The sequence below is a fragment of the Sturnira hondurensis genome, unplaced genomic scaffold, assembly GCF_014824575.4.
Source record: "Sturnira hondurensis isolate 20B ecotype Veracruz unplaced genomic scaffold, ASM1482457v3 Scaffold0001509, whole genome shotgun sequence".
Lineage (NCBI taxonomy): Eukaryota > Metazoa > Chordata > Mammalia > Chiroptera > Phyllostomidae > Sturnira > Sturnira hondurensis.
Window position 1 is genome coordinate 5,402,635 of NW_028074140.1, and position 25,601 is coordinate 5,428,235.

Consider the following 25,601-nt stretch of genomic DNA (forward strand, 5'->3'; position numbering starts at 1 on the left):
GCGTGCAAACCTGAGGTGCTGCCCCAGGAGAATTTCAGAACTCAGACTTAACTCATTATTTTTCTGTGATTTGATATTTAAACAGTTTTGACTTTAGGGGCTTGAAACGAGCTAGATTCCTAAAAAAATCTCTATTTATATATTTCCCACGTTTTCTCCAGAGCGTAATGCAGAGAATACATTACACTCACACTCTTCCTAAGGGAACTTCTGGAAGCCTTTACTGCAGTACTGCGCCTGCGCAGCTGTTCCCCCCAAATCGCCCGCCTTCCCTCGTCCGGCTAGCAGAGGGCGCTGTTCAGTAATGGTCTAGTGGTCTCCCTGGGGCTGTGGAACCAAGCGTAAAAGGGCAGGAGGCACAGGGGGCCGAGGGGCGTTCTATCCTCATCTGCCCAGGTCTCTATTGCCCTTTGTCCTCCGGCCTCTCCCGGGCACTGGGCCTGCGGGCCTGGTTGCTAGGCGGAAGCTGAGGGCGGCGGCGGCAGCGGCAGCGGCCGCGGCGGCTGCCCGGGCGTTTGAAAAGCGGCTACGCAGGCGGCAAAAGGTTCTTAGGCGGCGGGCTCCCTTCTACTTGCAGACTGGCCCGGCCGGGTGGCGGGGCGGCTTTTTGTCTTGAGTCCGGGCAGGGTTAGGAGCTGGGCTGGCGGCCCGGAGCTGGGGAGCCGGGAGTGCTGCAGGCTGCGGCGGGACCCGGCCGCAGAGCTGGGTCCGGGCGTCTGGGGCCCGGAGCGGGCGGTGGGAGCCGCGCCGGCAGCCCCGCCGGGGGTCGCAGGCTACCGGAACCTCAGCTGGGGCCCCCTTCCGTCCAGCAGACCCCGCCTGCCGGCCGCAGACCACAGCCATGGTCTCCAAGTCCGACCCACTGCTCATCGTTGTGTCCATCGTAGAAGGTAAGCGGCCCAGGACTGACTTATGCAACTGCTGCTTCCTGAATTTTAACGCAGTGATGGGGGAGCGAGGCTTTGTGAGCCCTAAGAACCCTGTCATCTTTGCTTTCGTGGTCCTCAAAGACTTGTTCGAAGTTGTACGTGGTGAGGTCTGTTAGGCAATTGATTAAAAAAATCTCTCAAGGGAGTATGAACGCTGTTAAGGATAGGTGATATTTAGTGTGACTAGCCGCAGCCCCAGAGATTGTAGGAAAAACGATTTCCAGAAGCAGCAGCATGTCGATGACTTTTATATACGAGCTGAAAGTGTGCCTGGAAAGCACGTTCTGTTCGGCGACCTCACGGTAACAACATTTCCAAGAATTTCCCTTTGACTCCAATACATATTTCCAGCGGTTTCAGAATATTGTGGAGGGCATGCCGTTTACAAGTCTCGATGGAGGACTTAAAGCTTGTCAAGAGGCTCTAGTACTAGTATGCGTGTCCTGGAGTTTGGTTTATTGACACTTGTTTACTGGAGACTCATTGAGTGTCAGGCACAGTGTTGGGAATGTCAGAATAAAACACTCCTGGTTCTAAAAGGTAAGGATGTAGAATGGACAGTGCGTCAACAAATAATTCATCAGGGTAAGAAAGAGGGAATGACCACCTTTAGGGAAGTTGGGGGAGGTTCTTCAGAGGAGGTGACACTTATTTGGGTCCTAGAGGATGGTTAGGAATTTTGACAGGTGAAAAAAGAAAAGCCAAAGGGGAACAGGCAAAGAGAAAGACAAAGAGCACTTAAGGTATGGAAAAGCAAGGCATGTTGTGTGGTTGCTTAAATTCTGTGTGGTTGGAGAGCAGACTGCAGGAAAGTGGAGGGCGTAGGAGTTGACAGGTAAATTGAGGACAGGTTATGAAGAACATGCACGAAGAAGTCATGTTGACTGGGCCAGAGGCATGACTGGCCTCCCGCCCACTCCCTGCCCCTCCGTGGGAGGTATTCTGGGGTGGCTTGGCACTTTTTGCAGGGTGAGGGGGAAGTAAATATTGTAAACCAAATGTTTGAGTTTTGGAACAGTAGAGTGACAAGCTGTAGAGCATTGGGACCGTTTCAACTGTTAGGTTACTAATTGTTTAAAAGACATAGTACTCCTGACTGGTGTAGCTCAGTGGATTGAGTGCAGGCTGTGAACCAAAGGGTCACCACTTGGATTCCCAGTCAGGGCTGGGGTTGTGGGCCAGGTCCCCAGTAGGGAGTGTGAGAGAGGCAACCAAACACTGACGTTTTCCTCCCTTTCTCCTTCCCTTCCCTTCTCTCTAAAAATAAATAAAATCTTTAAAAAAAGAAAAAAAATCTAAAAATAAAAAACTTGTTTTTAAAAAATAAATACATAGGCCCTGGCTGGTGTAGCTCAGTGGATTGAGCACAGGCCTGCGAACCAGTGGATGGCGGTTCAATTCCCAGTCAGGGCACATGCCTGGGTTGCCGGCCAGTTCCCTGCAGGCCAACTCCCAGCAGGGGACACACGAAAGGCAACCATACATTGATGTTTCTCTCCCTCTCTCCTTCCCCTCTAAAGATACATAAATAAATAAAATCTTTAAAAAAAGAAATAAAAAAATTATAAAAAAAATAAAATAAAGACATAGGACTAAAATCCCATTATCATGTTGTTAAGAAAAGCTTTTGGATTTATCCCATGAAATGAGGAAATGGAAATAAGAGGCACTGTCTTTCCCTTCAGAGATATAGGCGTTTGTCTACTTGGGAATATCAAATTAATGTGCAGGACACAGTATGTTGGAATATACTGTATTAAAAATACGTGACGTGAACTATAAACACAAGTTTTGGGGGTGGGTGGGGATGATGGCTGAAGTGCATAAAATGGTAAGCAAGCTTTAGATGGGGGGATAGAAGAACATCATTCCAGGCGATTAGACAACCCAGGACAATTTGGGCACGAGCAGTGGAGAGGTCAGCAAGACAAGCAGGGTAGAAGAAGGTGAATATTTAGGAATATTGTAAGAAATAAGCCTGTATACTGGAGAGACCTGACCTTGAGGGCTCTTTAAAGAAAATAGTTTAATATGCTAAATACCAAGGGGGTGGCGTATATTCCCAAGTAGGATAAAGTTTTTGGCAAGTTTAGTTCAGTAGCAGTGTGAAGGGAGGAGACCTGGAGTCACTGATGTCAGTTAGGCCTTGTCACAAGCGTGTCTAAAACCCTTTTGGCCCCTCCTCCAAACGGTTCCTCCTCTTGTGTTTGCATTTCTCTTCGTATTAACCATGCTGTCACCTCCAGTGAAGAGCCTGGGGGTCAGCCCCTTCCTCTCCATCCCCAACTTCCAAATTATCACCAAGTGTTGTTGGTTTTATTTTTAAAATATTAGCAGATACTTCATATGAACTTAAATAAATGAGCTTCCATTGTGAATGCCTTGTTTTGGGACCCTCATTATCCACCTAATGTATTGTGATAATCTTTTCAGTAATCTTGTTTCATAAATGTTTTCTTCCTTTCTAGAGACTATACTGTCCACATTACTGTCTGGGGATACTCTTTCTGAAATTCAAATCTCATTTTCTTAAAGTCCTTTGGTGTCCTAAAGAGTAATGTCTGTGCTTCTTAGAATAGCATATCCTTTATGGTAGATCTTTTGCATTTCTTTCAGCCTCATCTCCCTTCCTGCCACCTAGTCGTGTGTTCCCAGTCCTTCAACTGTACAATATTGAGCGGCTTGCAATTTCTTTGCTATACTTCTAGAATTGCCCTTTACGCAAAGGAAAATGCTTGGGTTTCTACTATGAGCAGGATGTGGGACATGTACTGAATAGTAAGGATAAAAAAGATGGGGTTTCTGTTCTCAAGGTATTCCTTATTTATTGCACTACATCATAGTCTCTGTTCTCAGGTTTATTGGAGGTTATACTTATGATAGTCTGAAAATATAGGGTTTTTTTGACATGTGAAATTCATTTGAGGAACCTGGTGCTCTTTTAGAACAGCTGAAAATGAGGTCCAGAGAGAATCCTCTGTAATTGCTAATTGGAAGAGCTGGGCCATGTGTAGCAAGAATCCTACTAGGGGGTTTCAGTGAGAGCCCCAGGTAAAAATCACAGGTTTGCAGTCAAAGTCTTTCTCATCAGCTTAATTCTTAAGTAAGCTTGTACCAGGGTGCATAGCAGCAGAGATTAATTTACTTCACAGTGATTAAAACTTCCCTCACCAAGATCCGCCTCTCCAGACCTATGAACAGGTTAACTGTAAGATTCTTACTGCTTCTCCCTTAGTTCTTTAGCTTCCTGTTTTCAGTGTTTTGTCTCATTCCACTAGACCTTCATTCTTTGAGGGCAAGTACTCTGTTTTACTTTTTTGTGCATCCCATCATCTGACGTAATACCTGTCTCTGACTAGGCCTTCAGTAAACAGTGAAGGAATGGGTAGATAGGATGCTTTACTACTTCTTGCAAATATGCAACATTGTCCTTGGAGTAGAATGAATGAATACATGTGTTTATTTTTCTTTGGCTAATTTGAAAAATTTTAACTAACAGGAAAATAAATAACAGCAGATAAATTTGTTTTTGCTAATTTATTTCCTAACTCTCCAGATGACTGTTTTGTATTATGTGGTAATATCTAAGATTGGCGTAATCACATTTTTAACTCTCTATTTCTAAATGTTATTGAGATCATTGATGCTCAAGGTGTGACCTGAGGACAGTCGCATTGACGTTACCTATGATCTTGTTAGAAACGGAGACTCTTGGGCCCACCCTAGACCTGCCGAACCAGGATGTAGTTTTACAGGGTGTCAGGTGATTCACATACACATTAGTGTTTGAGAAGCACTAATTTGTAAGTTATAGCTTTCAACTTGATTCATTTTTTTAAAAACTCCTCACCTGAGGATAGTTTATTGATTTTAGAGAGCGAGGAAGTGGGATGAGGGGAGAGAGACAGAAACAGTGATGTAAGAAAAACAGTGATCAGTTTCCTCCTGTACATGCCCTGACCAGGGATTGAACCTGCGACCTTTTGGTGTATAGGACGATGCTACAACCCAGCCACCCAGCCAGGGCCGATTCATGTTTTTTATGAATATTGTATTTGAGTGGGTATGTATGTGAACATGTGTTAGGGAGGTAGCTTATGGACAATATGATAAGTCAGCCACTCTTAACATATATCAATTTTTAAAATAGATGTTAAATGACATTTGAGTTTTGTATGCTTCTGTTTAACCTATATAGTCTTTTTTTTTCAGGTCGCCATTTCCCCAAACGTCCAAAGCATGTGCTTGTAGTAGAAGCAAAATTTGATGGAGAACAGCTGGCTACTGATCCTGTGGACCATACTGACCAGCCACAGTTTGCCACGGAGTTAGCCTGGGAAATTGACAGAAAAGCACTCCATCAGCACAGGTGACTGTACATTGTCAGTTTGCTCTGTGCTTTTTCAGGCTGTTATAAATAAATTCATATATCTCATTAGATTATAATAATAATAAATCCCTCAACAAATACTACTGTGCCAGGAAATTTTCAAAGGGCATTGTAACAGTAATTCATTTAAAAATCAGATCAACTCAATGAAGTAGGTATTTCCCCCATGTTGCAGATGAGAAAACTGAAGCCAAAGAGGTGACATAACTTGTCCTAAGTTAGTTAGCTGGACAGTGGTAGAGCCCAGCTGGGTAGTGGTAGAGCTTGAGGCAGTCGCACCAGATCCGGAGCTTTTCGCCACTACACCTTGCTTGCTTTTTCTTTTTTTTTTTCCTTTGGCTAATATATGAGAGACTAGGTATCTGGAAGTGCTATAATAATGTCTCCCTAGTATTAAATATGCTTTGGAATTCATCGTGATTTCTATTCATTTATTGTATATTTTATCTGCCTTGCCAAGGATATATAGATGTGTATTAGAATAATTGTATAAAGGATCTTTGAAATTAATTTTATACTTGATTTTACACTTTATTATATAGCAGACTGTGAGTCATAGTCTCTTATTTATTTCATGAATTCAGATGACCAGAAGCAGGCAAGAACATTGATACTTTTCATTTTTAAAAGGATTGAGAAGATATTTCTTTCTGGGAAACATACAATCACTTCAGTACTTGCTCTTTCTTACTACTAAATCAAATCAATATGCAAAGTTAAAAATGAGAGCAAGGAGAAATTTATTTTCTTCTCTCGTTAGATTAGTCCATGGGTTTATTTGTAAGGATGTTAAATTTTTAGAGACTATCAAAATTTTGTATTTCCTCCCAGTGACTTCGGAACATCTGCCTAGACAGAGTTCTGATGTGAGACAGAGTTCAACTATCAACGTGTGACTATGTTGGTAGTTGTCTGTACAGTTGCGTCACTGCCCAGTGGCACCACTCTGAGTGTATGTATGGGCTAAGAAAATGACACAGAGAAGTGGAATATGTAAATGATGATTTTGTGCCACGGGCAGGTTTCACAGCCATTCCACTAGGTAAAGGCGGTGATGAAATTTAATCAGCTTCTGCAAGAGCCGGTATAGGGCTCTATTTTGCTCCAGATGCAAAAGACCTTATGGCATACCAGTCACGGCCGTGCTTGTGGAGTGTTGTCATGCATTACATTATGTTATTAGTTTTTTTAAAGATTTTATTTATTTCTCTTTAGAGGGGAAAGGAAGGAGAGAGGGAGAGAAATATCAATGTATGGTTGCCTCTCATGAGTCCCCTGCTGGGAACTGGCCTGCAGCCCAGGCATGTGCCCTGACTGGGAATCGAACCTCGATTGTGTGGTTCACAGGCCCGCGCTCAATCCACTGAGCTACACCAGCCACACCAGCCAGGGCACATTATTAGTTTTAATAGCTTATGATTGTATGGTGTTTAATTCCTTAGTTTATTTTGGGTTTTAGGAACAGAAAGAGCTGTAAGTATATGTGTATATTTGTAGTTTTATGTGTGTGACAGTATAAGAAAAACAAAAACAAACTTAAGGAGTAATGGTTATTTTTACTTTGAAAGAGTTCTATAAATTACAGAAGCTTGGAAAATATTGACCTTGATGACCGCCTCTTAGAGGAGAGAGACTAAGATTTTTGACATGTTTTGTATATAAGACAATAAAATTGATAGTTCTTGCCAGTTGAAGAGTTTTTCAGAAAATATGGAATCTTGATAGTAGTAGGCAGCTTTTTCAAGGGTAATAGAAAGTCAGTTTAATACTAAGCAAAAGCTATTTTAATTTTCACATAAATCATGTTACAGGCTACAGCGTACTCCTATCAAACTCCAGTGTTTTGCCTTGGATCCTTTAACTGCAGCCAAGGAAACTATAGGTTACATTCTTCTAGACTTAAGAACTGCTCAAGAAACAAAGCAGGTACTGTACTTTTGATGTTTTTTTTACTGATTATGTTAAATGGTTGGTTGTTTTCAGTATGTAGCAATCAGATTGATAGAAAGGGTGTGGGATACTAGACCTGCCACCATGGCAGTTCTTGTGTTTTAATTTGTGCATTCGATTTAGAAAACCCTGACCTTCTAATCAGTTCACTGACCTAGAACCCGCCTTTCTCAGAGAAACTTCTCTGTGAGCTCAAACCTATGGTCACGTTGCTGTTCCCTTGAGCTTAACATCCTGAGCTTTGCTTTAAAGGTGGTGTTCTTCCACTGTCTCTTCACTGAGTGGCCTCCACTCTCCTTCCAGCTTTGCAAGCTAGAAATGTAGAAAAGTCTTTCCTGATACCTCCCTTTTTCTGCCTCTATAGCCATCCTTTCTAGTTAGCTTTTTCCCTCCTGATCCATCCACTACTCTGCATTTTCCCTGCCGCCATTGTTTTTTACCTTGGTTATCATATTAGTCTTCCAGTTGCTTTCCCTGCTTCTCGCTCCTTGCCTTCCATATGTAGTAGTAAGTGAACCTATGGAAACCCACCTAACTCTATGTAAACAGCAGCCCCCCACCCTGCCCCCACTGAGACGGGCAGGGAGCGCTTGCACACGCAGGAGAGCAAGCTCTGGGTCCTGATTTCTGTGTTAGGGCTTTTTGTTATTGAAAATGTTTCTTGTGTCTTTGATTATCATTTAACCTCTTTGTATATTACTGACTTTTAGACATGTTTACATTTGATTTTTCTTTATCTCTTTGTTTAATCACAGTGTTTAAAAGAGAGTAAAAATTCATCTTTTTTATTTTAAACTTCTCTATACTCGATTTGAATTGTAAGTTAGGATTCTGTGAGGAAAAACTTAGCTGTTACTAACATTTTTGCTGCTGATTGCAATGATATTTGCAAGTAAGCCCATCAGCCTGGCCCAACTTTGGAATCGTTCAAAAGAAACTGAAATTTTAAAATGCTTTAAAAGAGGACTTGTTTATCCCCAGTCCTTGGGTACTCCTCACCAGTCTGCCCCTAGGTCCTGAAAAAGGACCTGGGGTCATGCTTGTGTCCCTGATGTTTCCCTCACCCAGCTTCTCTGCTGCGGCTTCCAGGTGTCTGGAAGATGCTTCTGCGGTTGCTTTGGTTACACAGAAGGTAAATCCTCTTGGAGGAGGCTGTCCAAGAGGAGGTCCTGCCTCTAACAGCACTTGGCGTTTCTTTTCTCCTTGTCTTGAGCTTAAGACAGTTTGTCGTCATATTTGTGGTTGAAGTTAAGGAGAAATGTTTTAAAATTACATTAGTTTAGGAAAACCAATTGTTCTGTTTGCCAGCAAAAATATATGAAGTTGGACAGTAAGATATTTGAAGTTAAAAATAATTTGAATTTCTGTAAATAAATGTAACCATAGAAAAATTCAGATTTGTTGTGACTTATGTAACAAAAACTTAAAGTTTACAAGTAGATAAAAATATTTTTCAGGCTTGTACTTAAAATTAGAAAATATTTGTCACAAGATGTATATATAAGAATAAACAAATTTTGTCTTAAGAAGTACAACATAAAAGTACCACAACAAATTATGAAGTTTAACCTTAAAAAATAAACTTGGCTGTGAAATGTTTTAGATCTATGGCCTAGTTTATCCTATTTTACTTATCAGACAGAACTTATGAAACCAGAACAGCTGCTTTGGTTTTGATTAGTATGAGCACTGGACTGTGTGCCTTTGTAGAAGGGTGGTCAGAGTAAGGATGCTGTTCCCAGCTGTTGAAATGGTGCCCTGCCCACCAGTGGCTCCTGCACTGACAGCGCCCGTGGTCCTAGGCCATGAGGCTGTGAAGGCTGGTTTGGGGATGGGAATTTCTGATGCTACTCTGGGGGGAATATCTGGGTAATTTCTGATACTTCATTCTGTGAGAAAGACTGTATAGTTTAATATCAGTCAAACACATAGTTCAGAACCCAGAGCTCAACCATTAGACCTTCACTTTAGTATTTTCTTACTGTTTTATTAACATTAAGCTTTTCTTTTCCTTATTTGATATAAATAGAACAAATCAGAGATGTTGCCAGGCAGAATAGGTATAACAGAAAAAGTGAAAAATTAGCGGTAGGGAAAGGGAGAATTGGTAGCCTTTTTTTGTTTAAGGAATGAAGGGAGATTGGGGACGTGAGCGTAAAGCTAGAAAGAAAGAAATTGTTTTCTTTAATATATTATCTGTTGAAACATAGGGATAGCCACAAGAAAGATACTCTAAACTTCCACTTCAGGAGGAAATTCAGTTTCTTTTGAGGAAAATGGGGGAAAATTGTTTTAAGAGGAGACAGTACTGAGAAATTACAGGAGATATATTTAGAACCTTATAGAACATTTTCCACTAGTATTTATTTCCTGTTAACTATGAAGGTGTTTTGTTGTTATTCTCCAGGCACCAAAATGGTACCAGTTGCTGAGTAATAAATACACCAAGTTCAAGTCTGAGATACAGATAAGCATTGCTTTGGAAACAGATTCAAAGGCACCAGTGGACAGTTTTAAAGCAAAAGGAGCTCCTCCTCGAGATGGCAAAGGTCTGTGCATCATCTCCAAGGACATTCTTAGAGAAGCTGCATCTGTGGATCAGAACCTTAGGATGGGTGGCGGGTGTTACAGGAAGGCATATGTATATATGTGCAGGAGTGTAAACTGATTTTGCTCTAGTGTATCAGAACGATGTTGTGACATTGTGATATGTGCGGCACTTGTTGCTCTTAGCTCCTGTCTACAAAGCTTAGAAAATTAGGAAAGATTTTCCTTTCTTCGTTTGTACATAATAGAACAAGGTAGAATTTTGTAGTGCTTTTAAAAATTGCTGTTTGGGAAATTTTCTTTCTAGGATGAGTACAGGAGTGCCAGTAAATGGCTATGCTCTTCTCTCTTAACTATAGTTTAACAAAATCTTCATTTTTGTTTCTTTTCCTTTTTAATTAATAAATTTTATCTTTCAGAGCAGTTTCAGGTTCCCAGAAAAACTGGAAAGTGTAGAGCGTTCCCACATACCCCTGTCCTCACACAGGTACACCTCTGGCATTGTCGGCATTCCTTACCAGAGTGGTCCATTTGCTATCATTGAGGGACTTCCATGGGCACATGGTTATCACCTAGAGTTCATAGTTCCTGGTAGGGTTCATTCTTTGTGTTGTGCATTCCACAGGTTTTGACAAATGTGCAATGACATACCCATGACTATCGTATCCTACAATATAGTTTCACTGCCCTAAAAATCCTGTGTGCTCTGTTCATCCCTCCCTCCTTCCAACCCTTGATAACGGCTGATATTTTATCGTCTCCATAGATTTTCCTTTTCCAGAATGTCACATTATTAGTTATACTATATGTGACCTTTTCAGATTGTCTTCTTTTACATAGTAATACCCACTTAAGATTCTTCCGTATCTTTCCATGCCTTGATAGCTCACTTCTTCTTAGCATTGAATAATATTACATTGTCTGGATGTATGACAGTTTATCCACTCACTGAAGAACATCTTGGTTGCTTTCAAGTTTTAATAATTAGGAATAAAGCTGTTATAAATATCCCTGTGCAGGTTTTTGTGTGGACATAAGTTTTCATTTCATTTCATTTCATTTGGGTAAATACGAAGGAGTGTGATTACTGGATGGTTAGAGTATTTTTAGTTTTATGAGAAACTGCCAAACTATTTTCCCAAGTGCATACACCATTTTGCATTCCCACCAGCAATGAATGAGAGAGTTTCTATTGCTGTATATCCATGCCAGCATTTGGTATTGTCAGTGTTTTGGATATTGGCCGTTGTGATAGATGAGTAGTATCTTGTGCTAATAGCAATTCTGTAGTGATATGTGGTATTAACATCTTTCTGTATGATTACTTGCTCTTTCTATATCTTTTCTGGTGGAGTGTCTGTTCAGGTCTTTTGCCCATTTTTTAATTGCTCGTTTTGTTATTGTTGAATTTTAAGAGGTTTTTAAAATATATTTTGGATAAGTCCTTTGTCGTATCTCTTGCAAATATTTTCCCCAGTATGACTTATCTTCTCTTTACTTGCCTTCAGTAGAGAAGTTTTTTAAATTTTAATGAAGCCTAGCTCATCAATTCTTTTATGGCTCATGCCTTTGATATTATATCTAAAAAGTCATCCCCATGTCCAAAGTCCTCTACGTCTGTGTTTTTCCTATGTTTTATTCAAAGTCTTGAAGGTTTTTGTTTTACACTTAGGTCTGTGATCCATTTTAAGTTAATTTTTTGTGAAGGCAGTGTGGTTTGAGTGTGGATCCTTTTTTTTTAATACGTGGACATCCATTTGTTCCTGTACCATTTGTTGAAAATTCTATCTTTGCCTTTTCTCCTTTGTCAAAGATCATTTGACTACCACAGTTTTGATTACTATAGCTTTATAGTACAACTTGAATTTGAGTAAGTATCAGTCCAACTTTTGTTGTCTCTTTCAATATTAAATTTGCTATTCTGGGTCTTTTGCTTCTCATATAAACTTAAGGTCCATTTATCAATGTCCACAAATAACTCACTAGGATTTTTATGAGCTGGCATTGACCCTATAGATCAAGCTGGGAAGAACTGACATCTTGATAATATTGAGTTGTCATTTATAAGTCTGGAATATCTCTTCATTTAGTTAGTTCTTCATTGATTTTGTTCATCAGAGTTTTGCAGTTTTCCTTATATAAATCTTGTACATATTTTGTTAGATTTATTCCTAAATATTTGTTTTGGGTGCTGATGTAAATAGTGTTGTTTTTTTTTAATTTCAAATTCTCCTTGTTCATTACTGGTATATAGGAAAGCATTTAGCTTTTATATGTTAATCTTGTATCCTGCAGCCTTATTATAATCACTTACTTTTGACTCCAGGAGTTTTTGGTTAAGTTTTTCCATAGATGGGTATATTGTACATAGTCATGTCATCTGCAGACAAAGACAGTTTATGTCTTCCTTTCCAGTCTGCTTGTCTTTTAGTGCCTTTGCATGTGTTAGTTAGTGCATTAGGATTTCCGGTATGATATTGAAAAGCAGTGGTTGGAGGGATGCGCAAAAAGGAAAAAGGAGACATAGACAAGTGTGGTAATTGATGGGGGGAGGGGGACATAAGGGGACTAAATGGTAATGGAAAAGAATACAGTAAAGATTGGGAAAAATACAAGAAAGATTTTTTAAAAAGAAAAGTAGTAGTGAAAGGGGACTTCCTTCCTTTTTCCTGATCTTAGTTGGAAAACTTCTCACCATTAAGTGCGCTGTTAGCTGTAGACTTTTTGTTGGTGTTCTTTGTCGGGTTGAGGAAGTCACTATTTACAGTTTGCTCAGAGTGTTTGATCATGAATGAATGCTGAATTATGTCACATACTTTTTCTGCATCTGTTGGTATGAACATCTGCTTTTTCTTTAGTCTGTTGATGCAGGCTAATGTAATGGATTACATCAATAGATTTTTGGAATCCCATGTGGTGGTGGTGGTGTACATTTCTTTTTGATACATTGTTGTATTCAGTTGGCTAATATTTTGTTGAGGATTTTTGCATTTATGTTTATGAGAGTATTATTCTGTTTTGTTTTTTTGGTAATGCCTTTATCAGGTGTTGATATTATAGTAATGCTGGCCTCATAAAACAAGTTATGAAGTACTCCCTCTGCTTACATTTTCTGAAACAGATTGGAAACAGTTGGTGTACAGTGGACCCTTAAACAAAGTGGCAAGCGTGGGGGGGGGATGGAGGTGCTGAACCCCCAGCTATTGGAAATCTGTGTTTAACTTAAGTTGGTCCTCAGCATACTCAGAATCCCAACTGTGGATCCAAAATATGGTTAATCCTTGAACAACAGTGATTTAAATCTGTATATAGGTTGTCCTATGTAGTTCAAATCTGTGTTGTTCAAGGGTCCACTGTAATTTCTTTCTTGAATGTTTGGTATGATTCACCAGTGAAACCATGTGGGTCTGGTGCTTTCTGGTTTGTAAAATTAAGGTTTCAGTTTAATTAAGTGACACCGCCTATTCAGACTGTTCCTTCTGGCAGATTGTATCTTCCAAAGGAATTGGTGCATTTCATCTAGGTTATCAAGTTTGTGGGCATAGAGTTATTCATAGTATTTTTGGTTACCCTTTTAATGCCCATAGGATCTATAGTGTTGTTCCTTCTTTCTTTTCTGATATTAGTAATTTGTGACTTCTCATTTTTGCTCTAAAGCTGGCTAGAGATTTACTGATTTTATTGGTCTTTTCAGTGAAACAGCTTTTGGTTTCATTTTTCTCCATTGAGTTCCTGTTTTCAGGTTCATTGATTTTTGCTCTACCTTTTATTATTTCTCTCTTTTGCTTACTTTGAATTTAATTTGTTTCTCTCTTTTTTCCTAAAATGAAAGCTTGGATGGTGATGGTTGTTTTTTAGCCTTTTAGTATACTTTGTAATATTTTTGTTGAAAGGTGGAAATGATACACTGCATAAAAGGAAAATAGGCCTTTAGTGATGTGTCGGTGTTTGCAAGGAAGGGAGGCATTCTGTGGTTCTGTAGTTAAGTCTCAGTCTTTGGGGATCCTGTGCCCCTGTACTGTTTGTGTGTGTCTGGTTTTAGATTTAGGTTGTACACCTTTGTCAGGACCATCACAGAAGTGGTGCTATGTTTCTCTCATTGCCATCTTGTCAGGTGACACCGAATTTTGATTTGTTCCATTATTGATGATCATCACTTTGATTACCTGATTAAGGTGTTATATGTCTGTGTTCTCAATTGTAAACTTACTATTTTTCCTTTGTAATTAGTAAATGTTTTGTGAGTCAGAATTATAAAATTATAAAAACATTTCTTCTTCATTAAACCTGTTTGTTTATATTGTATAAGTGTAGACTTACAGTTTTCTCATTTTATTTAGTGGGTTACAGTTTTTACCTATCATATTTGTCCCAAATTTGCGCAGTGGGAACTTCTGCAAGCTTCTTCTGTTTCCTTTTTACTGTCTCCATATTTTTTTGATTTTCTGCTTATTTTCCGGCACAAGAAGATGGCCCAGGCTCTTCTTACACGTTTCCTGTCTCAGCCCTGGATTCAACAATTTTTTCAAGGAGCCCTGTTTCCTTTGAGTAAAGAATGCTATTTAGAAGTCAAGATCCAGGCTCTAGGAATGCCAGTTGCTATTGGGATGTTGCTGCACTCAGGCCCTTTCGGTAGAAAAAGTTAGAGAATTTGTGCATGTACACACAGAGGAAGTATTACAACTGTACATGCAAACAATTGTAAACCTCCTTTTGCACCACCCTACATATACACACACACATATATATCTTTGTATCGCTCTTATTTTTCTTTATTATCTCTACATTTATTGAACAGCATACATTCCCATGGATACCTTCAATCCATCCAGTCCTACACCACAAGGTTTATCCTAGTTCTTCTCCCCTTCCATACTTGTAACGCCCTTTCCTGACAGTGAGAGACCTGTCACAATTATTTTTGATTTCTAGGCTCCCTTGACCTTAGAGTTTAATGGCCACCTTTATTCAAGTGCTTCATTGTCGGATACTCTGCTAAGTGCTTTTCATTGTTTAATTTTATCTTCTCAACAATACAAAAAACACATTTGTAGAAAAAAGGTGTAGAAAAACATATTTGTAGAAAAAATGAGACTGAAGGATATTGTAGTTTTCCTATATGATTAATGAATGGCAGAACTGGGATTGGAACCTTGGTCTGTGTGGCTCTAGTGTCTGTGTTCCGAACCATTATGCAGTTGTTAGTCATGGCTTTAGTGAGCTCGTTGCTTCAGGGTTAACTCCTGAAGGAGTCAGGAATGACTGCTTGTTTACAGAACATGCATGCATAAAATTTTGAGAAGCCCTGAGTTAATACCCTTCAAAAGGTTATACACTAGCCTGTACCTACCAGCATGGAGAGTGTTCACATTACTGCATTCTCCCTAGTTCTGAATATTGTCTCTTATTTCAGTTGTGTGTGTTTTTTTTTTCTTGATCAATTTGAAAACCCTGTCCCTCTCCCTTCTCTTCATATTGAAGTCTGTTCGATTATATCAGTTCTCTTCTCAAAATTGTTTCATGGTATTCTCTTATTCTTAGAAAACTCTCCAGTTGTTCTAACATGGCATTGAAGAAGACTCTGCTGTGGCCTCTGCTTATCCCGCCAGGCTTAGCTCTTCTAGGTCACCCTCCCTCTCTGGTTCAGCACGTCGGTCTGTGCGTGCTTTCTCTTGCTGCTGAGTCTTTGTACGTATTGTTCCTTCTGCCCAGAACACTTTTTATTTCCTTATTCTCTATTCAGTCACCCTTCTATTTTTAGCCAAATTTTGCTTATTTTTCTGTTCCCAGTTTATATTCACTTCCTTCAGAAAACCTGTGATGCCTTTTCTCTGTGGTTAATTAAATTGAAGTTTTAAGAATGTTAGCTTATTTCAAAATATGACTTCATGTACAGATAGATAGAAAATGGTGGTTATATATTAAAATCACTGGAAACCTTACTCAGATATTAAATGTGTCCATGAAAACTGCAAACAAAAAAGTTTAACCAGCTTTCAAAATCTTTTAATGGAAAACTACAATGTAGTTTATTTATTTTTCCCCATAAAGTTCCTGCCAGCCTATCTGGACTTGACCCCAAGGACATTGTGGCGGTGCTGAATGAGGAAGGGGGCTACCATCAGATTGGGCCAGCAGAGTGCTGCACCGACTTCTTCACTCTGTCAGTGACCATCGCGTTTGCCACCCAGCTGGAGCAGGTGAGACTTTCCCTCAGATTGGTGATTCATGAAGAACTTGAAAATTGAACTTTATTTTTTAAAATCTGCTTTTAGGTTTTAAAAAGATTTGTGAATTGACTTTTTTTTTTTTTTACTTTTTAAAAATGAAGTAGAGAACTACTTTCTTTCATCAGAAAGCATTTTTGCTTTAGGAAAAGAACCAATTGTGGTTGTCTTGGTAGTAAGAATAAATTCAGTCTCTCAGGATTTAGAAGAAAGACTATCAATAAACATTGTTTCCCATTGTACTGTGTGGCAGTGAGTGTAAGGACTGGTATGAAAGGATTTTTTCAAAGCATTGAATAACTTCGTTTTGCAGAAATGTGCAGTGTTGGGAGTACTTTGTTTCAGTCATAGCTTAATAGCTGTTGGGTCTGGTATTTACGAGCTAGCCAATGAGCCTGTTACTGTTTCTTGCATGGGGACACAGGGTCACAGCAAGTTTCTGTCACAGTTGAAGAACACAGAATGTGGGGAACACACCACTTTTATTGTAAGCAGTCCCATTTTTTGTCCCAAAGGCATGTTACCTTAGCTCAGAGTCACCAGCTGCATAAACAACCCTAGGAAATGGCCTGGATGAGAGTGGTCAGGGCCTCACAGTCCTGGCATAGTCAGCAAAACTGTGCGGGAATGAGTGGGGCCCATGGCAGAGTGCCTCCTCCCCAGAATGGCTCATCAGCACAAAATTGGCTGTTACTCCACTTATTGCCCTTCTGAGGATCAAGTCTAGTTTTGTTTTGTTTTTTAAATTATGTTGTTCTGTAGAAACATAATTAAAATAAATTAGTATTTTCAAAAATAGAGAATATGACTTAGGACTAAAATTTTTTAGTCATAATGAGATTATTTACCTAGAGGTACAAAATTCTCACATGGTCTAGATTCACAAGTGAATTGAATTAGTGACCACATATTTATCTGACTTGTAAAATTTATCAGGTAAAAATTCTTCTCAGGAAATATGTTTAACTTTGTCACACAATTTATGCCCACTACAAAAAGCACTTTATAAGTATTGTTCTTTGAACTTTACTCTTTCTCCTAATTTTCTGTTGTCATTTTCTATTGACATTTTATGTGCTTTTGTCTTCCCCCCCCAAATAATTTTTCCCAAAAAATAATTTTCTTATTTTTCTTCTCTGCTTATGGACTGTCCCAGCATAATATGGCCCTCCAGTTGCGGGGGAAGCCCTGCTCACTATGGTTTCATTAGTTGTATCAGAACACTAGAACACCAGGCAAGTCCGCTGCACTTTTACTGTGTTGTGAGATATCTGCAAAGTGTTTTAAATCACCATTTTATTTTTAATGTTTTTCAACTCCCTAAGGAGGCATAATTGTTAAATATTAACAGTCATTTACTGTGTGTTATGTTCTGTGAGGTAGGCATTGTGCCAACTACTTTGTATTTGCTGCATTTAATCCAAACACGCCTTTAGGGAATTATTATTTTTTCATTTTTAAGATGAGGAAACCAAGTCTTAGGAATGTTTTACACCAAATAAATAGCCTATGTATTTCTGGCCAAGTGGTAACTTTTCACATTTTTAAAATTCCCTTGTTATGCTCTCTTGCCTCTTATAAGGTTTGCAGTAAACTGAATTTGAGCTGGAATCTCATTCTCACTCCTCACTGATTTCTTTAGTTTAGGCAACCCACTTCACCTGCCTGAGGCTTGAATTTTCTGTTACATAGTGGTGATATAACCAGTTTGCAAATGTGTGTGAGGAATGAGATAATGTAATAACTTAAAGTGCCTAGTATATAGTTTGTATCTGTGAAGCTATATTTGTGTAAAGGCTTATTGCAGGTAATTGACCTATTGAATTCATACTGTAACTAGTACTTTTTTTGTTTTGTTTGGGGTTTTTTTTAAAGATTTTATTTATCTTTAGAGGGGAAGGGAAGGAGAGAGGGAGAGAAATATCGATGTATGGTTGCATCTCGTGCATCCCCTGCTGGGAACTGGCCTGCAACCCAGGCATGTGCCCTGACTGGGAATCAAACCTCAATCCTTTGGTGTAACTAATAGTTTTTGATAATTCAAGGTGATTTATTGGGACACATCAGTCTAGTTTTGTTTGTGGTTTTTGTTTTTTTTTGAAAGCACATTTGTCTGGCAAGCTGTTTGCTATCTCTATTAAAAATTAAGGCAGGCCGTTACTAGTGTGATTTAGTAGGTTGGACGTTTTCCTGAAAACTGAAAGGTCAGGTTGCCAGTTCAATTCCTGGTCAGGGCACATGCCTGGGTTGCACCCCCAAGTTGGGGGTGTGTGAAAGGCAGCCAATCCATGTTTCTTTCTCTCTCTTTCTCCCTCCCATCCCCTTTCTCTGAAAATAAATAAATAAAATCTTTTTTTAAAAAGTTAACCCAAATAGGTTCCTCAGAACATTAAACAAAATTATCATATGATCCAGCAATTTCACTCCTAGGTATATAGCAAAAGAACTAAAAACAGGTATTTCAAATAAAAACTTGTACATAAACATTCATAGCAACACCATTCACAATATCCAAAAGATAAAAACAACCCAGGTGTCCATCAGTGGATGAATGGATAAACAAACTGTACGTACACACAGTAGAATACTGTTCAACTATAAAAGGAATCAAGTACTGATATTTGCTTCAGCTTGGACGATTGTTGAAAATATGCTCAGTGAAAAAAAGAAGCCAGACTTTAAGGGCCATATATCGTATAATTATACAATTTATATAAAATATCCACAATGGGCAAACTCATAGAGGAGAAAAATCAGATTTGTAGTTTGCAGGGGCCGGAGAAAGAGGGGAATGGGGAATGGCTGCTTAACAGCTGTGGTGTTCCTGCTTGGGGCGGTGAAAAACTCCTGGAACTGGGCAGTGGTGGTGGTTGTGCAGCATTTTGAATAATTTAATGTAGGTGAACTGTACACTTTTTAACAGTTAAATTGGTAATGTTCTTTTATGTGTATTTTACAATAATTTTAAAAACACAAACAATTCCGATAATTTATTCATCCCTGGGTACTGCTTAGTATTTACTTTTTTTCTCCTCTGTCTAAAAATAAAATTTTTTTTTAAAGAAAAAGACCACAGCTTTTTTATCCACTCATCTACTGATGGGTACTTGGGCTGTTTCCAGATCTTAAGCTATTGTAAATAATGCTGCTGTGAACATAAGGGTGCATATATTCTTTCAAACTGGTATTTTACAATTTTTAGGATATAACCTCAGAAGTGGAATTGCTGGGTCAAAGGCAGTTCCATTTTTATTTTATTTTTTAAATTTTATTTGTTTAGTGTTTAGAGACCTGGGAAGGGAGGGAGAAAGAGAGGGAGAGAAACATAGATGTGGGAAACATTGCCTTTTTTGTTTGTTTGTTAGTTTTGATTTTTCTTATGTTTTATTGATTATGCTATTAGAGTTGTCCCATTCTTCCCCTTTATTCCCCTCCGCCCTGTGCACCTCCTCCCACCCACATTCCCCTGCTTTAGTTCGTGTCCCTGAGTCATATATATGAGTTCTTTGGCTTCTGCATTTCCTATGCTATTCTTAATTTCTCCCTGTCTATCTTCTGCCTACCATGTATGCTACTCATTCTCTGTACCTTTTCCCCTTCTCTCCCCATCCTACTCCCCCACTGATAACCCTCCACGTGATCCTGTTTCCATGTGAACCATTTCTGTGATTCTATACCTGTTCTTGTTGTTTCCTTAGTTTGTTTTTGTTTTTTAGGTTCAGTTGTTGATAGTTATGAGTTTGTTGTACTTTCACTGTTCATATTTTATATCTTTTTTTCTTAGGTAAGTCCCTTTAACATTTTATATAATAAGGGCTGGGTGATGATGAACTCCTTTAACTTGACTTTATCTGGGAAGCACTTTATTTGCCCTTTGATTCTTAATGAAAGCTTTGCTGGATAGAGTCATCTTGAATATAGGTCCTTGCCCTTCATGACTTGGAATACTTTCCAGTCCATTCTTGCCTATGGTTTCTTTTGAGAAAGAAACCTTATAGTTTCTTTTGAGAAATCAACTGACAGTCTTATGGGCACTCCATTGTAGGTAACTATCTCCTTTTCTCTTGCTGCTTTTAAGATTCTCTCCTTATCTTTCATCTTGGGTAAAGGAATTATGATGTGCCTTGGTGTGTGCTTCCTTGGATCCAACTTCTTTGGGACTCTGAACTTCCTGGACTTCCTGAAAGTCTATTTCCTTTGCCAGATTAGGGAAGTTCTCCTTCATTATGTTTTCAAATACGTTTTCAATTTCTTGCTCTTTCTCTCCTCCTTCTGGCACCCCTATGACTTGGATGTTGGAACATTTAAAGTTGTCAGGCTTTAGGACAACTTTCTGTTGTCCCTAAGCCTCTCCTCATTTTTTTTGAATTCTTGTTTCTTATTCTGTTCTGGTTGAGTGTTTATTTCTTCCTTCTGGTCTAAGTTGTTGATTTGAGTCCCTGTTTCTGACCCGTTACTGTTGGTTCCCTGTACATTTTCCTTTATTTCCCTCTGCATAGCCTTCACTTCTTCCTCTGTTTTATGTCTGTACTCAACCAATTCTGTGAGCATCCTGATCCACCAGTGTTTTGAACTGTGCATCTGATAGGTTAGCTATCTCTTTATCACTTAGTTCTATTTTTGGAACTTTGATCTGTTTCATTTGGGACATTTTTTTGACTCAGCACACTTGTTACATGGTAAGGGGTGGAGCCTTAGGTATTTGCCAGGGCAGGGCAACCTCCATTGCTATGTTGTGGCTCTGTATGTGGGTGAGGGGTCTGAGAGGGGAAAATGCCACTAGCTGGGCTCCCAGCTGGCTTTCAGTCACTTCTACTACTACCCACAAGCAAATTGCATCCTTCTGGTACTGATTCCTGGGCGGGTAGTTTTGTGTACATTCTAGGACCCTATGGGTCTCTCCAGTGACCTCTCCTATGGGGCTGGGAGGTTCTTCTGCCGCCTCAACTCCCACAGGTTTTTTTATTCAGAGATTTTGAGGTTTTATTTCCCTGTGCTGGAACCCTGGGTTGCTTGGTATGTCCCACTCCCTAGTAGTTCCTCCTGATTTATTCATACACAAATGTGGGACTGCCTGGTCCTCCAGCTGCTGCCTTGCCTCGTCTTCTCTGCCTCAGCCGCCCATCTCTGCCTCTTTTTCCCGTCTGGATGAATGTTTCTTTTTTAACTCCTTGGTTGTCAGACTTCTATACAGTTCTATTTTGTGGTAGTTCTGGTTATTTTTTTGTTTTTAAATTTGTTGTTGTCCTTCTTTTGGCTGTGCGAGGAGGCACAGTGTATCTACCTACGCCTCCATCTTGGCCACAAGTCCCAGTGCTTTATTTATTTATTTTTTTGATGTGAGTGCTAGTACCACAGACGTGTTTACTTTGTGAAAATGAATTGAGCTCTGACCTTACAGTTTATGTACTTTTCTGTGTCTAAAAATTTTTTAAATACTAATTTATTTTTATATTTCTTTAATTTTTATTTTTAAATTATAGTTGACATGCAATTTTAGATTAGTTTCAGGTATACAAGATAATGATTAGACATTTATATAACTACAAAATAAGTCTAGTACCCATCTGACCCTTCCATAGTTATGTTGAGTATACCTCTTATGCTATACTTTTCACCACCGTGACTGTTTTTATAACTGCCAATTTATATCTTAATCCCTTCACCATTCTCACCCATCCCCCTGGACACCCCTCCCCATCTGGCAACCATCATTTTGTTCTCTATATCTATGAATTTGTTTCTTTTTGGCTTGTTTGGTTTTTATATTCCACATATAAGTGAAATCATGTGGTGTTTGTCTTTCTTTGTCTGACTTATTTCTCATAGTATAATACCCTCTAGGTCTATGTTGTTGCAAATGGCAAGATTTCATTCTTTTTGTTTTATGGCTGAGTGACATTTCATCAGGTATGTACCACATCTTTGTCCATTCATCTATTGATGACCACTCAGATTGTTTCCATATCTAAGCTATTGTAAATAAAAGCTAAACGAACATGAGATGCACGTATCTTTTTGAGTTAATGTCTTGCATTTCTTCGGATAAATTCCTAGAAATGGAATTGCTGGCTCATATGGTAGTTCTATTTTTAATTTTCTGAAGAACCTCTATACTATTTTCCATAGTGACTGCACCAACTTACAATCCCACCAGCAGTACACCAGGGTTCTCTTTTCTTCATGTCCTTGCTTCTCTCATTGTTTGTTGATTTATTGATGATGGCCATTCTGACAAATACGAGGTGACAACTCATTGTAGTTTTTAATTTGCATTTCTGTGATAATTAGTGATGTTGAGTATCTTTGCATAGGTTTCTTGGCATCTGTATGTCCTCTTTGGAGAAGTGTCTGTTTAGGTCCTCTGCCCATTTTTCAATTGGATTGTTTGTTATTTTGCTGTTAAGTTGTATGAGTTTCTTATACGTTTTAAATATTAAACCCTTATTAGATATGTCATTGAAGAATGCGTTCTATTCAGTGGATTGCCATTTCATTTTGTTGAGGTTTCCTTTGTTGTATAAAAACTTTCCTTTGTTGTTTAGTTTGATGTTGTCTCATTTATTAATATTTTCTTTTGTTTCTCTTGCCCAAGGAACATATTAAAAAAATATCACTAACAGTGATGGCAAAGAGTTTACTGCCTATTTTTTCTTCTAGGAGTTTTATGGTTTCAGGTATTACATTTAAGTCTTTAATTCATTTTGAATTTATTCCTACATATTATATAAGAAAGTGGTCTTAGTTTCATTTTTCTTACATGTATATATCAGTTTTTCCAACACCATTTATTGAAGAGACTGTGTTTACACCATTGTATAGTCTTACCTCCTTTGTCATAGACCAATTGACCATACAGGCAGGGCTGAGTTTATTTCTGGGCTTTCTGTTCTGTTCCATTGATCTGTATGTCTCTTTTATTTTTATAGCAGTACCATCCTGTTTTGATTACGATATAGCCTTTGAGTGCAGTTTGGTATCAGGTAGTACAATACTTCCAAATTTGTTCTACTTTCTCAGTATTGCTTTGGCTATTAGGGTCTTTTGTGGTTCCATATTGGTTTTAGGATTATTTGTTCTAGTTCTGTGTAAAATGCTGTTGGCATTTTGATAGGGATTGTGTTGAGTGTGTAGATTGCTTTGGGTAGTATGGACATTTTAACAATGTTAAGTCTTCCTATCCGTGAACATGGTATATCCTACTTGTATCATCAGTTTCTTCATGTCTTACCATTTTCTGAGTACGGATCTTGTACCTCCTTGCTTGGATTTATTCCCATGTATTTCATTCTTTTCGAAGCAGTTGTAAATGGGATAATATTTTTTATTTCTCTTTTTGGTAGTTCTTTGTTGGTGCATAAAAATGCAATTTATTTCTGAATATTAATTTTGTATACTGCTACTTTGCTCAGTTCAATTACTCTAATAGTTTATGCTGGAATCTTAAGGTTCTCTCTAAATATAGTATCATGTCATCTACAAGTAATGAGTTTTCCTTTTTTTCAATTTGGATGCCTTTCTCTCTCTCTCTCTCTNCTTGGTTGGATTTATTCCCATGTATTTCATTCTTTTTGAAGCAGTTGTAAATGGGATAATATTTTTTTATTTCTCTTTTTGGTAGTTCTTTGTTGGTGCATAAAAATGCAATTTATTTCTGAATATTAATTTTGTATACTGCTACTTTGCTCAGTTCAATTACTCTAATAGTTTATGCTGGAATTTTAAGGTTCTCTCTAAATATAGTATCATGTCATCTACAAATAATGAGTTTTCCTTTTTTTCAATTTGGATGCCTTTCTCTCTCGCTTGCTCGCTCTCTCTCTCTCTGTCTCATTGCATTGCTGTGGCCAGGACTTCCATACTATGTTGAATAAAAAGGGCGAAAATGGACATCCTTGTGTTGTTCCTGATCTTAAAGAAAAAGCTTTTAGCTTTTCACCATTGAGTATGACGTTAGGTATGGGTTTGTAACATAGGGCCTTTATTATGTTGAAATATGTTTCCTTATCTTGCATATTATTTAGTTGCATATTTTTAGCTTATGCATGTGTTTCTCAGTTATCTTCTTATAATTGTTTTTCTGGTGTCATGCTATTGTTGTCAATGAAGATGCTTGATAATGATTTTGATCTTCTTAAATTTATTGAGACTTCCTTTGTGGCCTGACATGTAGTCTATGCTGGAAAACATTCCATATGCACTTGAAAAGTCTGTATATTTTGTTTTGGGGTGAAATTACCTAAAAATATCACTTCAGTCATATGGTGGAAGGTCATTTAAGGCCACTGTTTCCTTGTTGATTTTCTGTCTAGTTGATCTATTCATTGATGTCAATAGGTCTTAAAGTCTCTTAATGTGACCGTATTACTGTTGATCTCTCCCCTTTTGTTTGCCAATATTTGCTTTACATATTTACGTGCTTCTGTGTTGAGTCTGTAGATATTTACCTGAGTTATAGCCTATTGTTGGAATGATCCATTTATCATTATGAAATACCCTTCTTCATTTCTTCTTACAGCCCTGTTTTGAACTGATTTTGTCTAAGTATTGCTACCCCACCTTTTTTGTTTGTCTCCATTTGCATTAAATATCTTTTCCATCCCTTTCCTGTGAGTCTTTTTCTTTCAGTCTGAAGTTGGTAGGCAGCATATATACAGGTTTTGTGATTTTATCTATTTGGCTACCCTGTGTCTTTTGATTGAACCCTTTACTCCTTTTACATTTAATGTAATTATTGATAGGTATGTAATTATTGCCATTTTATTCATTGTTTTCTGATTGTTTTTGTAGTTCTCCTCTGTTCCTTTCTTAGTCTTTTGTGTGTTAGTAACTTTCTATAGTGTTGTGTTTGGATTCCTTTCTCTTCATTGTTTTATCTCTGTTACAGATTTTTGGTTTGGAGGTACCGTGTACTTCATATATACTGAGCTGTGTTTATACTAATCTATTTTAACCTTTGTACTAGCTTTATAGTTGGTTGATCCACTGTTTATATTGTTTGCTTTTATCAGTGAGAATATTTTTCTAATATTTTCGTATTCATGTTTTTTCTCTTGTTTTTTCTTAAGTCCCTTTAATGTTTCTTATAGTAATGGTTTAGAAGCAATGAATTCCTTTAGCTTTTTGTTGTTTTGGAAACTGTACTTTAATTCATAGGTTACTCTACCCCACAAATCTTGGTTGTAGGGCCTTGTTTTTCATTACTTTGAATGTTTTGTGCCAATCTCTCTGGCCTGCAAAGTTTCTGTTGAGAATTCAGCTGACTATCCCTTGTATATAATGATTGCTTTTTTCTTGCTACTTTGAAGAAAAATCTCTCTGTGTCTATAGCCATTGGTATTTTCATTATGTGTGTCTTGGAGTGGGCCTTTTTGGGTTCATCTCATTTGGAACTCGCTGTGCTTCCTGGATTTGTATGTCTTTTTCCATCACCAGGTTAGCAAAATTTTCAATCATTGTTTCTTCAAATAGGTTTTTTAATGTGTTGCACTTTCTTACCCCTTTGATGCAAATGTTGGCTTGCTTGATGTTATCCCCAAGATCCCTTAAGCTATCCTA

General features: G+C 38.3%; 1 protein-coding gene across 4 annotated transcripts in view; it reads left to right on the forward strand.

Annotated features, from left to right (window-relative positions):
• Positions 1 to 323: 323 nt before the first annotated feature.
• The window catches only part of CEP120 (centrosomal protein 120), a 77,299-nt gene continuing 52,021 nt past the window's right edge, over positions 324 to 25,601 (forward strand). For 2 of the 4 annotated variants that reach the window (XM_037028760.1, XM_037028790.1), the window contains exons 1-5: positions 324 to 890; positions 5,142 to 5,298; positions 7,131 to 7,245; positions 9,677 to 9,818; positions 15,868 to 16,016. In XM_037028760.1, coding sequence (XP_036884655.1) covers positions 842 to 890; positions 5,142 to 5,298; positions 7,131 to 7,245; positions 9,677 to 9,818; positions 15,868 to 16,016 — 612 coding nt within the window. In that variant the 5' untranslated portion in view covers positions 324 to 841. The remainder of the gene's footprint in view (positions 891 to 5,141; positions 5,299 to 7,130; positions 7,246 to 9,676; positions 9,819 to 15,867; positions 16,017 to 25,601) is intronic. The other 2 variants (XM_037028781.1, XM_037028771.1) reach the window with 2 other exon arrangements.